Source organism: Sesamum indicum, linkage group LG9, assembly GCF_000512975.1.
Source record: "Sesamum indicum cultivar Zhongzhi No. 13 linkage group LG9, S_indicum_v1.0, whole genome shotgun sequence".
Taxonomy (NCBI): domain Eukaryota; kingdom Viridiplantae; phylum Streptophyta; class Magnoliopsida; order Lamiales; family Pedaliaceae; genus Sesamum; species Sesamum indicum.
Window position 1 is genome coordinate 8,039,294 of NC_026153.1, and position 13,543 is coordinate 8,052,836.

General features: G+C 34.6%; 3 protein-coding genes across 7 annotated transcripts; 1 reads left to right on the top strand and 2 right to left on the bottom strand.

The window, feature by feature from the left end:
* Nucleotides 1,692–3,566, top strand: LOC105171091 (F-box protein At5g07610-like). Of its 5 annotated transcripts, none has more exons than XM_011092108.2 (2): nucleotides 1,692–1,847; nucleotides 2,327–3,566. In XM_011092108.2, exon 2 carries the CDS (start codon nucleotides 2,402–2,404, stop codon nucleotides 3,416–3,418), a length of 1,017 nt encoding a protein of 338 aa, XP_011090410.1. In that variant the 5' UTR covers nucleotides 1,692–1,847; nucleotides 2,327–2,401; the 3' UTR covers nucleotides 3,419–3,566. The 5 variants fall into 5 exon arrangements, with proteins under 5 accessions (XP_011090410.1, XP_020552562.1, XP_020552565.1 ...); XM_020696903.1 differs by having other exon boundaries at nucleotides 1,739–1,847; nucleotides 2,079–3,566; XM_020696906.1 differs by having other exon boundaries at nucleotides 1,797–1,943.
* Nucleotides 6,851–7,632, bottom strand: LOC105171092. The gene has a single exon (XM_011092109.2). The coding sequence runs from the start codon at nucleotides 7,571–7,573 to the stop codon at nucleotides 7,082–7,084; it is 492 nt and encodes a 163-aa protein (XP_011090411.1). The 5' UTR covers nucleotides 7,574–7,632; the 3' UTR covers nucleotides 6,851–7,081.
* On the bottom strand, nucleotides 10,601–12,928 carry LOC105171170 (protein NRT1/ PTR FAMILY 8.1-like). The gene is made up of 4 exons (XM_011092196.2): nucleotides 12,790–12,928; nucleotides 12,408–12,625; nucleotides 11,689–12,242; nucleotides 10,601–11,515 (listed from the first exon to the last, which is right to left on the bottom strand). The coding sequence occupies exons 1-4, from the start codon at nucleotides 12,902–12,904 to the stop codon at nucleotides 10,696–10,698; spliced, it is 1,707 nt and encodes a 568-aa protein (XP_011090498.1). The 5' UTR covers nucleotides 12,905–12,928; the 3' UTR covers nucleotides 10,601–10,695.

Below are 13,543 nucleotides of genomic sequence, written 5' to 3' on the forward strand. Positions count from 1 at the left end.
CCTTACCTTAACGATGACGATATGGACCTTGCTGATGAGGGGGTTTTAGATTAATTTTTTTTAAATATTTGTAATCGAATAATTTTTAAATTAATATAATATTTTTTCATAATTATCCATGTTTTAATGTTCATTACATTCCATTATTTAATATTTATTTAATTAATTAAATTAATAAAAATAATTAAATTTAATAATTAATTATAAATATAAAATTATTATTTAATAATAAATATTTCTAAAATATTTAATTTAGGAACTATTTAAGAAACTTTTGACCAACCGTCACACTCGTTCAAAGCAAAGTGTTCCAATCATAATTACTACAACACTTTCAAAAATGTATTCCTAATAAAGGACAAATCCGTTTCTAAGCATACTCCAATTCAAATGTGTAGATATTCAACCTTCCATGCCGAACTATAATCCTAAAACAGTTACAACAATGTATTCCAAATAAATGATAAAACGTTTCTAAGAATATTTCAGAGCATCGATTAAACTTTAGTTCCAATGATTGTTCCAAAATATATCACTTGCATACACAATCACCGTGCCAATTTTACGTACAAAGTATTCAAAAGACCGTTCCAACACTATTAAGAATTCTTATAAACAATCGCTCCCAAATGTAAAAAGTGTGTTCCAAATAAAGAAATTATATTCTTATATAGCCATACACAATTAGGAATGGTCACTTTCCACGTGGTACAAATACCGTTACATAACAGGAATTGTCTCTATCTGGCCATTCTTAATTATTAGGAACACCGTCTATTACAGTGGAAGGTCAATCATTCCTTAACGTTCCAAACTCTAATTGAAAGTATTTCAACTAATATTCTCTCTTTCAAAAAATTAAAAAACATTGTTCCTAAATTCGGTGCAAATTCCGCACTTTTTTGTAATATCTCTTACACTCCTAATATTTGTTCATATTACATATTAACCCCATCAGAAAGACTAACCCAAAAATCTTTCTAAAGGCAACATCATACATCAACACTGACTGTCTGAAAAATTATGAACACCTCAAAGAAAATTGTAATCTTGTGTATGGATTTATGGACTTTTTTTTTTATTAATACCCGTAAAAAAATTACCATAATTCATTTTGATAAATTGAATAATATTCAATTTAAGTAATATATCAATACAAATTATAATAACTTACATAAAGTATGATAAATTCTCATACATTAGTGAGATTCGAACTCATGACTTGGAATTTATTCATAGGATCTCAACTATAACTTTAGCCACTAGAATTTGTTTAAATAATTCTACATTTAAAGGATTCCAAATCATTCAGTTTTAGTTTTAAATTATGTTTTCTTGAATAGTGATGAATTTCAAATTTAAAGGATTCAAAATTCTTCCTCCAAATTTAAATTTAAATCCATGAATCCAAATTTAAAGAAATGCCCTAACATCAATCGAAACAGTAAAATTTCATAATGAACTGGTTCCAAAATATATCAATATATATACTCTAGCTTTTTAGACACGGCAGAATTTCATAAATCCTTGGAATTTTTTTTGCCCAAAACTTCATTGTATTAGTCTACACACGGTAGATAGTCAATGCCAAGTCTTCTACCAATTAAAAAGAAGATAAAAAAAAAAAGAAAAAAAGACAAGTCTAAGCAGGAAGATACCTCTGAAATTTCATAAAAGCCTAAGTTCATAACTGGCTTCAATGTTAACAGTGAAGGTCCTAAGAAATTACTTAGCAACATCTTTTCACAAAGTAAACGTTCAACTTTCTTTATATCTCCTCCTGGTCTTGGAGAATTGATGCAAATACAAACTCTGATTCTTGGGACTTTTGTCTGCAAGAAGATCATGTGAGTATTGGTAGTTTAGTCCTATGTTTCCATGGTTCTTGAAGTTTTTTCTCGGATCATGTGTGTTTGTGAATATGGATTTGTTGGTTAAGACAGGTTATACTTTCTTTGTCTCTGTCTTGTTTCATGTCTTGAATTATTTTTGATCCTTTGACTTCTTGATTCGTACTTGTTTTCCAATGATTTTTGAAGTTCTTGATTGATTATTTGAATTATTCTTTTGTTAATCAGTGTTGATGTTTCTCTGATCATATGGATGTCTGAATGGATTTCTCATTGAAGATGTGAAAAGTTGAGTGGATGTTTGTACTATGCCTTACTCCTTTGTTCTGTTTTTCCAATGAAGATGTAAAAGACATTAGTGACCATATTGCTGTTTCCTCCACATTTCTCATAGGCAGTCTTCTCTTCTGATTCTTGGAAATAAGTATTGAAATGGTCTCTCATGTTTGACATGTTTTTCTCTACTTGGACTGTAGACACAGGACTTCACTCTTGGAGGTAGACAACAACTTCTTATCATTACCTCAATTCACAAAAGACAAGTACAAAACATGGAGATTAAGAATGTAGTTAGCCACATTGTTCTCCCATTTCTTCCTGCAAAAACCCTTGTAAGATTCCGGTCGGTCTCCAAGGATTGGGATCTTCGGATTAGAAGTCCCTTTTTAGCGCACCAGCAGAGTTACTTCTTCAACGACTTATCCGGTTTCTTTTGCCAGCACTACAATCGCAACCCGACTTTCTTAACTCTAGACGATCATGCTTATGGAGTTCCCACGCCTGCTCTTACGTTCCTGCCTGAACCTGTCGACATCATAAGTTCTTGCAGCGGCTTGTTGCTCTGCCAAGAGCGTGCTAGAAAGAATTCTTATTACATCTGCAACCCTGCGACTGAGGAGTGGAGGGAGCTGCCTCAACCTGAACTGTATCATGGGATTGAGGCAGCAACCATCCTTGCATTTGAGCCTTCTCCCCTCAATATGTCTGCAGATTATCACTTGATTTCAGCAGTCCCAATGCTGGACCAGCCTGTCATTCTCTTTGAACTATACACCTCTGAAACGAGGTCGTGGAGGGTTTTAGCCACTATATTCGTAGAATCAGGAGATTTGAGTTTCACGGGTAGTCGGTTCTACATGAACGGAATTGCTTACTGGGGGACAACTGCAGGAAAAGTGCTGGCTTTTGGTCTAAAGAACGAGGTGTACGAGGTTATTTCACTACCACCTGACGCTCCTACCGGAGGCATCTTGAGTCAAATTCAAGGGGAGTTATGCTACATCAGTGCTTCTATCTTCTCGGGCAATTGTTCGATAAAGATCTATGCTGGAATGGACTTGAGGTTGATACATGTAACGGATGTGACATTGGAACAGGTGCCGGACCGGTTTCCGTGGTACCGGGTGCTGCCGTGTCTTGAGGGCAGCGTTGTAATGATTCTGGTGGAGGGTTTGGTATGTTCTTACAGGTTGAGTGATGGGAAGATTGAAGTGGTAGGAATGGTTGGGGAGGGTGGTGGTGGAGACAACTACCTGCCTTATGTGAATAGTCTAGTCCGTGTGGCTTGAGAAACACAACATGAGATGTTCAGTTGTGTTTGATTTTGTTTTCATTTTAGATTTTTCAGTTTTTATGTAAAGAGATACTTTTCGGTTTTTGTAATGATTTTTCTGTAGAAATAATACTATACTTGGAAGTTGATGTAGGCACGCAAAATTCGGATCGGATCGCTGAATCTTTCTTTCGAGCTATCTGTTAGTGAATCCTGAGAACAAAGCAAATGTGAGACTAGCCAAGTAGTCCTTGGCGATGGCCCTCTGATGCTTAAGTTAGAAAAATGGGGTCGAAGAGATTGAAATAAGGTCGAATGAGATCAAAAGTTGGCGGTAAAAGTGATAAGAAAACGTGATTTGAATAATCATAAATGAGACTATTTATAACCGTACGGTACCGTCTAGGAGAGCAATACGTGTCTCCCCCGAGATGCTGCCACGTTACCCCAATCCAAAGGCCTTCCAAAGAAATGCCTTATTCCCTAGTCAAAATAGTCAACGATAAATGTGTAAATACCTTAAAAAAGCAGGAGTATTTAGGTAATTTGATAATCTCCCACATCAGAAGTGTATTAGTTTTATTATTTAATTGTGTCAAACTACTTTTTTTCAATGAAGATTGACATGAAAGTTTTAATTTTTATTATCTTATGATTATTAATTATTTCACATTAATATTTTAAAAAAATACAAATTACATTTTACCCCCTATGTTATAACAATAAGCTATAAAAAGTCCCCGTAAATAAAAAAAACCCTACCCTTTCCATTGGACTAGTTTTCCAAGGATTTTGACTCCTTGTTGGGCTTATAATGACTAAAATGTCCTTTTGGACATATAAAATCATTCTCATTTATTTCTTTTTGTTTCGAGATTGTTTTTGTGGTTTTTCATTTTTTGTGTTTTTATCCTCCTAAACAAGTAATAATTTTGTTCTTAAATATATTTATATAAATCTAAAAAATATATATAATTTTAAAACTTATAATATAAATTGAAAAGTTAAATTAAAGACACAATAAAAAAAAATTTGAAAAACGTATAATATCACAATACAAAAAGTAATATACTAAATTCACTTTGTCAATTTAAATATCTATACCTATATAAATATAAATTATTTTGTAGAAATTATATATTATTAATTAATTTAAATTATTATTTAGTTGAAAATATTTAAATAAAGTATATTATTTACTGTAGGTACTATTTAAATTTGAATAAAATTTTAATACTTTCTTTGAATTATTATTAAGTTTGAAATAAAAAATTAATTTTTTAACTAAAAACTAAAAATTTTATTTTTTTTTTAAAAATGCAGGACGACAGTCTCCCAAATCTACATTGGGCGACCTCAATCAGAGTTTGAGATTGGGGGCGTTGACAACCTCAGCAGCGTTTTAAATTTAGTTAAATCTAGATTTTTAATTTTTTTTATAAATCTAACGATTGAGAAAAATTGTTTAGATCCTACGACTCATATATGCTTAAAAAAAATTCAACAAACACTAAAATAAGAAACAATATATAATAGCTAAGATCATAACGATCACTTGATTAAAAAAAAAAAAAATTAATACCATAAAGTGCATTTAATAGAAAGGGGCAAATCGACGAAGTTTAAGAAAACAAGGGTCCTTCTCATCTCTTAAAAGTTGTCCCGGAGAAGAGACTTTTTGAATGGGGTAAAACAATTTGAAATCATTGAAGATTGAGATGAGTCGATATCTATCAACGGTGTAAAAAAATTTCCTGACGTTGAATTCTAAAAACAAGCGAAAGTTTCCCCACTCTTCTTGATCTGTCTTAGGGCCAAGTGGCAACCTCTACTCGGACGGGAGTGCGATGTGTCAAGAAGGGGCTTTATTTATTTATTTTTTAAATATAGAAAGTTTTTAATTGAATTTTTAAAATATAGAAGAATTTTATGAAATTTGACCATTATTATTTTAGTATAGCATATTAATTTTATTCCTATAAATTCAAACACGCACGTCCAAAGATCATTTCTATCTGATATAAACTCATTTCATCGTGGTTTTAATCATTGATACGAGAGATCAAACCTTATCATCGTAAAATATCATTTAAACTGCATGTGAATTGATAAACATGAAATTATAGATTTCAAAAATTTAACAATAACCCTTAGATTTGTTTTAAGAGAAAAATATTTATTTAGTCCGCTAAGTATGCCTGATTTTAATTTTAGTTCGATAACTATGTTTATTTTTGTTTAGGTCCAGTAACTTACGAAATTGCTTACTTTTAGTCCTCTAGTAGATTTTCGGACAATTTTACCCCTATGCAATTTTTGAAAGGTAGTTTTAGTCCATATGCACTCATAGGGGCAAAATTGTCTGAAAATCTGCCACAGGACTAAAGGTAAGCAATTTCGTAAGTTACTGGATCTAAACAAAAATGGACATAGTTATCGGACTAAAATTAAAATTAGGCATACTTAGCGAATTAAAATAATAATTTCTCCTAAATTTAAATCCAAAGAATTTCAAAGTTTTTAATTTTAATTTTGAATTATATTTTATTGAATATTAATAAAATTTAATGGAAATATAGTGTTAGCCAAAATCCAATGGAACAATGATCAAGCATTGTAATGCTACCACTATCAGCTCATAAATACAACTACATGATAAGATAATTTCCAAAAGTTCAATAAAATATTTTTATTTCCAGCTTTGGGTACTTTTATTGATTATTGTGTGGAAAATAAAAAATATATTTAGATTGTATGTTTCCAAATTTAGGTTTATAAATATGAGAAACGAGAGTTTATTTGAATTTAATTTATTATATAGATAATTTATAGATATCATATTTTAAATATTTAGTATAATATTATTTTTATTTTTTAAAAATCAATATGATATATCATGTTATGTTCTATGTGTAGTTAAAGATAAAGTTAATTGATAATTACACTCCTTTTTCCTGAGGTTTTATGTAATTACACATAAATTCTCTATCTTTTAAAAAATTATATTTAGCACCCCTGAAATTTGCTCTCATTTAATAAATAAGTTCATCTATTATTCAAAATTCATTGATTTTGCTGATATTAACTAAAAAATAAAAAAAATAAATCTATATTTATCCCCAATTTACTTATTGCATGTCAAATATATTTTTTTATGATAAAATTTTCCTCGCACTTCTTCAAAAGGTATATTTTCGTCGTTATAAGGGTAGTTTAGTCCGAATTTTTTTTTTACCTATAATAAGTCAGTAGTAGGTTAATTGAGGTAAATATCCTCCTAAATTCAGTTAATCTTTGACTAACAGAGAAATTTATATATTAAATATAAATAAATATAAAAAGTATTAGATATAATTTTTCACGTACTATAGTAAATTTCAACATATCAATGCTGCGAATTTTCATTAAAAATGGACTTTTTCAATCAAATTGGACTAAACAAACAAACTTCCAGAAGTACTGAAATGTAATATAACTAAAAATTGAATTTTGAAAATAAAACCAAATCACTTGTTGCTAAGCAGCAATTCAACCACTGTACTGCCCTTCTAATATCCAAATTTTTGCTTTGATTTGGTATTGTTGAGATTTCCACATGCAATTTCGAGAAATCAAACAGAAAAGCCAAAGAAAAGTTCGATCAAAGCAGATAAATCACAGTAATAAGGCTTTGGTAGATTTAATTTGCCTTGTAAAGCCTGTTGTATTCCTCGAGTTCCTCGTAATACACGTCCCAAACACACCTCACGCATCCGCTGCCGCAGCAATCACCCGGTAACGGCTTCTCCGGCGGCGGCGGAACTGGCGGCATCGACTTTTCCGATTCCTTCTGCTTTTCATCTTTGACTTTCAACGTCGTCGTTGTCGAGACGGCGTTTTCCGGCTGAGTATGCGTCTTCTTTGATTCGTCGGCCATAGATTTGGGGTAAATTGAGGTAAGATCGTCGGTGAGAGAAGAAGGCCTTTGGTTGTGGTGGTGATGGTGATGGTGGTTGAATCGGAATTGAAACGGAGAGGCGGCGGTGATGCGACGGAGGCTGAGATCTGTTAAGCGCATGGAAAATTCAGCTTGGTTTTGGACATTCCGGCGGCGGGGGGCGGTGGTAGGTGGTGGCTGAGGTAGGGAAGGAGGATATTGGTGGAGTGTTTGCGGGTGCAGGGTAGGAGTCATCCCCAGGTGTTATCACACGGACCTGGTAATATTTGATGTCACTCTGACCAATTGCCTTTCTTTTCCCAATGCTAGCAGAACAATTGTGCGGCCAATGACCTGTCGCCACGTCACCAAGAGTGAGCAAAGAGTCTGGTACTGCTTTTCCCAGAAATTCCACAATTTGGTTCTTTTTTAAACCACAAAAGTCATGACCTTTAAATACATTTTTTTCCCAAAAGGGACATACCCAGCTATTGCATGGGCTAAGTACAATTTTAATCGAATGAGTCCCTCCCACCGATTTTCATCAACTCTATGTATAGATTTCAATTTTTCGATCGTAGACCACCACCAATCACTTCACCTCTGAATCTTTTTTAAAATTTTTAATTACTTTTAATTATATTAGTTATATATATTTTAGTTAATTAAGAATATTTTAAATAATTACAATAATTAAATATTTTATCTAATTAAGAATAATTATTATAATTAAATATATATTTTAATTAATTAAAAATAATTTTAGATTTAACAATTAATAATTATAAAATTATTTGAAATTTAAATATAATTTAATTTAATACTTAATATTGAATAAATTATATAATTTAACATTTTAATTTAAATTATAAAAAAAAGCACAAAAACAAACAAAAATAAAAAAGGGCATTTTAGTAAAAAGACACCTAAGAAAAAGGTAAAAAAAAATAGTTAAAAAATACCGTCACATGCACAAAGAGCGAGTGTAATGCACCTTCCGTTAATTACTAAAGAAAGGGGTATTTGTTGTTGAATTTTACAAAACACAAGGTAGCTTTTAGCTTATTTTCATAACAGTAGGATCTTTGTTGCAAACTTTTTAAAGCACAAGAGGATTTTATGCATTTTATCCTTCAATAAAGCAATACTCCCTTAATTAATCCACAAGGAATCACATGTTAAAGCATCAAGAATGCATTGCGGCTTTTTGTTCAATTTCTCGTGGAGTCAAATAAGTACAGGTCAACGGACTCTTTAGTTAGTCTTTTTACCGACCCTGGGGAACTAAAAGCCTCCGAAAGAGGAGGCGAGAGCTGATTCGAAGAAGAAGCTCGAAGCAGACATCTTGAGGAAGCAAGGAGCTAGCGGCTGAAGACCCGACTGTAAGCCTGTCTGTAAGCCAAGTTCCCCTCTCCCCCACTTAAATCCACATTACCTAATGCGGCTAGCATGCATCTTTGGGATGATTAAAATAAAAGGAATAGAGAAAGAAAATGTCCTTGCGTGACCCAGAGGCAGGTGGTTGAACTGTGGAAGCTCAAGAATTGCAAGACTGAAAGTGAGAGAAGGACTCGACAGTTTTAATTCTTTGTTGGCTACTCATATTGGGATAGGAATTATTTGACAAGATCAAATAAATTTCATTTGGGTTTTAAGAATTGATTGGATTAATTCTATGGAGCCCCAAGCCTATGGGTTTAATTTGTTTTTGAATTAAGCCTACTGATATATATATATATATATATATATATAGTCCTAGCTTGAATATATATTTATATGTGATATATACATATGAAGTTGTAAGGATGGGATTGTGCTTGAGTACTTGTGGTACTAGTAGGTAATGTACTATGGGAACTTTATACCTATTTTTGACTTGACATGCAATGCATAAATATATACATAGAACAAGTACATAAAATGTCTCTTGTGTGTGTATATAATGTATAGGGTTATGTATATATCATTTTGTATATGATACAAAAGACAATACTACCTCTCTCATACTTATCACCTTAACTTCTCTCTTCTCCCTCTCTTTTCTCTCTATTCTTGTTCTTCTTGAACTAGTTTCAAATTAGAGTAATGTCTTCTTTTGTTTGATATACTAAGTTAATAGTATAAACAAATCTCTTATGCCACATACACTTTACCTCTAGCAAGGTTTGGTGTATACCACATTGTGGTATAGTGTGTGTTCGATATAGAGAATATCTCGTTAGTTTTTGCGTGATCACACAGTTGAAGGAGAAAATCTTGAAGAAAGTCTTCAAACAGAAAAGTAAAATTTAGTGATTACATTTCCGTCACTCTATGTTACAATAGCCACTTGTTTTATACTTGTTGAATGTTGAATGCTCGGGATTAAGGAACTAGTTCCCTTTTGGTTTACAATTTAAATATGCTTATTTTCATGCTTCTGTTGCGTTCTTGCCAACTCTTGGGCCACACCGATTCTTTCAATGGTATCAGAGCCCGATTCAGCAGTCGTGGTCATTGTTTATGTGATGTTATATGTGATATAGTATGCTTTATGTGATGTAGATGGTTGTTTTAATTTTGATTAAAGCATGATTCATATATTCTTTTTTATGTATGATTATGTGATAGAAAATATGTTGTGTTGTATTTTAATTTTTAGATATTATGTGATGTTTTAAAGCATTTTTTATGATTCAGATTTTATTTATTCAAATAATTAAAGAAAAGGTAGAACAAGTATTCCTCCATCCCTGCAATCTAGGTTCAAAACCTGGGTGTCGCAGCGGTGGTGCAATTTTTGCGCCCAACGTAGGCGCTGGCAGAGCGCCCCCGACTACTCATATGCGCGCGTTCACGCATCAAGTGTTGCCTGCGGCTGGTAGCGTGCCCTACGCGTGTGCTGTGGGTGGTCGCCCATGCGGGCGCTGCTGCCTGTGCGGACGATAGTGCTGTCGTGCAACATTTTCAATCGAAATCGTTCTAGTAATGTCGCATATATCTGAAAAATATGAAAATGTCAATTTTGCAAGTTTTCAGATTTTCTGAATCATTAAAATTATTTTTTATTTATTTTGCAATTTTGATTAAATATGATTTTTTCTTTCAAATTGACATTTATTAATTTTGTGAAAAATGCTTCCATAGTTTTGATTAAATTGTTTTGGAGTGTCTAAAACTTGAATTTTTAGTGAAGGTTATTTTCCTAATTAAATTCAAAAGTAAAGAAGCTTGCAGTATGTAAACTAATAGAAGCTTTGTTCTGATTGCTTTGGTTACTCACAACTCAACTTTTCACCAACATCAAAGATACATAATATTTCACACATAATATACTTACAAACACGTGGTTTTCTTGCAATGACAAACTTTCCATAGCATTAACCAAAGCAGAGTCCCTACTGCTTCTTGTAAGAATACCTCTTTGCCACCACAAGGAAAACTCCCAAGTTGAGCACACTCAGCGCTGCCAAAAGCAAGAAGAAATAATGAAGATGGCCATAGTTTAAGTTGTCAGGTATCCATCCAGGCCTCCCATCTCTAGTACTGATAGCCATCACGATCGCCACGAGCAAAGAGCTTAAATAGTTCCCAAGTGCAGTTGTCGTGAGAGACAGCGCTGCACATACACTTCTCATTGAATCGGGCGCTTCCTCGTAGAAGAATTCCATTTGTCCAATGTTTGTGAAAACTTCTGCACAACCTATGATGAAGTGCTGAGGAACCTGCCAGAATATGGAAATAGGCGTCTCCATCACCTTATAGCTATTGTTCCGTCTTACTATCCTGAGGCGAAATATCTCCAAAATCCCGGCTGATATCATGGCAAAGACCGATATGAATAGGCCGGTCCCGATGCGCTGCAGCTGAGTCAGGCCGTTCTTGTGGCCTGTGAATTTTCTTGTCATTGGGATGATGAAACGATCATAGACGGGTACCCAGAAAATGACGCTTATGGGGTTGAAGACGGCGAGTGATGCTACCGGGACTTTGAAGTTGGACCGGCCTAATCGCGCGTCCATGTACTCGGCTTGCAGCAAGAACAAGTTGCTCATTTGTCCAAAAACGGTGTTGAAGATGATTCCAGTTGCCAACACGGGCAACAGGCGTATGATCCATTTCAGCTCCTCAACTTGTGTGACAGTGCAAAGGGTCCATGGGTTTACCGAACCCTTGCTATGATCGGACTCTTTCTCCACTGCTGCCTTGTCTAAGAAACTGCAAATAATTGGCTATATATATTAGTCCAGCTCAAGATTTCCCTCTTCTGAATCATGGATCATGGATGATCCAGACGGATATCGTTCCATATCTTCGGATATCAACAGATACTTTGTACCATCTTTTTGAGTTATGGGTGATTTTAATCTTCTATGCATATATATACGTACCAGAATTGATTCGTATGATCAAGTTTGTGGCTGCCTACTATGGTAGAGTCGGCATCAGCAGTCTCGTACAAAAGAGACTTGTCACTGGGCACTTCAACTCGATACTTTCTCAAGGAAGCCACCAGCACCTGGCAAAGACGGGTGAGAGGGTTGCTGCCAGGTTTTTGGTACCGATATAGTCGTGTACCTAAAAAGAAAAACGCTACGCCAATCGCCATTGCCACTGCCGACACACCATATCCCCATCCCCACCCAATGTTCACTTGTATCCAGACTGGGACTGAACAGCCAATCAACATACCAACATTCATTGAAAAATATAACCAGTTGAAGAATGAACTCTTGTGGCCCTTCTCAACCTCATCTGCATCGTCAAATTGATCTGCCCCATACGACGAAACACAAGGCTTCATGCCACCAAATCCTAGTGCCACCAAGTACAGCGCCACCGTACAGACTGTAGTTTGAGAATTTGTTGCATAGCATTCATCTTTTTTGTAGCACGTCGGCCTCAGGCCTGGAACGGAGGCTGACAACGTCAACAGCGTCATCCCCTAATCACCAGAACTATCTCTTTTCAGTATTTTAGCATCATAGGAGAGGGAAGGTCTCCCGTTTTAATTAGAAGCGACAATATTTTATAAGATATATGAACTTATACGATATTTCAAATAAGTTTAGCCAAACGTCTTCTTAATCTAAATGAGGAGAAAACGTACAAGAACGTAGATGACAGAAAATCCGGCAATGGTCCAGTATCTCCCTAGATACGCGTCAGCAAGAAATGCGCCAAACAGTGGCAAGACGTAGCAAGTTCCCAACCAGTTGGAGAGATTCTTTGAAGCAGTAGCACTGTGTTGATTCAGTTGTGTCGTGTAATAAAGAAGCAGATTGGAGCTCATTCCATAGAAGGCTAATCTTTCGCAACATTGGTTTCCTGCACAATGGTTGTTTTGCCACAATTTTTAGCCGTAACAAATATCCTGACTTAATTTATACAAACAAAAGCTAATAGCCGTTGTGCAACCATTTGGCGAAAACAACGTCTAATAAAAGCTACAGTTTGGAGTGTAGATGAGAATATGATGATGAGTAGAATACCAAGAATAAAGGGGGAGGCCTTCCAGGCTCCAGTTTTGTTCTTGTTTGCGGGATTGCTGCGGAAGTCCAACGTCCCGTCTTTCGTGTACTTATCTTCATTTCCCATCACTTCCATTATACCACTCGATCTTTGCACTCACACTTTAATTTACCTTTACCCAAAAATACATCAATCAATATAAACTAAGCATTTCTATAGAATTGGTAACCTTAAATCAATGCATTTTCACCTTCAACAAATCTCTCGTCAGTTTGTAAGGACAAGAAAGACAGCTAATCTGTGACCCGAGACCCGCCCTGCCCCACCCCGCAAGAAAACCCGTCTGGGGAAAAAAGAGAAGCCACAACGAAGAGTGAGGCGACAGCGAGAGCGAGGAGGTAACGTGGCCAGGCAGCGGCAAGACGAGAGAAGGTGGCGGCGAGACGAGAGATTTAGAGAAAAGGAAGACTAAACAGTAATAAAAAAGAGCGATGGAGAGGGATTGAGAAAAACAAGAAAAAAATATGGAGAGAGGAAATTAGATTTGGCAAGATAGAAAAAGATTGAGAGGGAGAAAAGATATAGAGATCTCAGAGAATGAGATGGTGAGAGTAGAGTGTGTGGGGGCAGCAGGGAAAAGTAAAGATTAGGTCAAATATTAAGTAAATGTATAATTATATATAAAATTAAAAAAAAAACTAATTATATATATCGGGGCGAGTCTTAAATCTAGATCGGAGACCCGTCCCGGACTTGGGCGAGTCTTAAATCTTT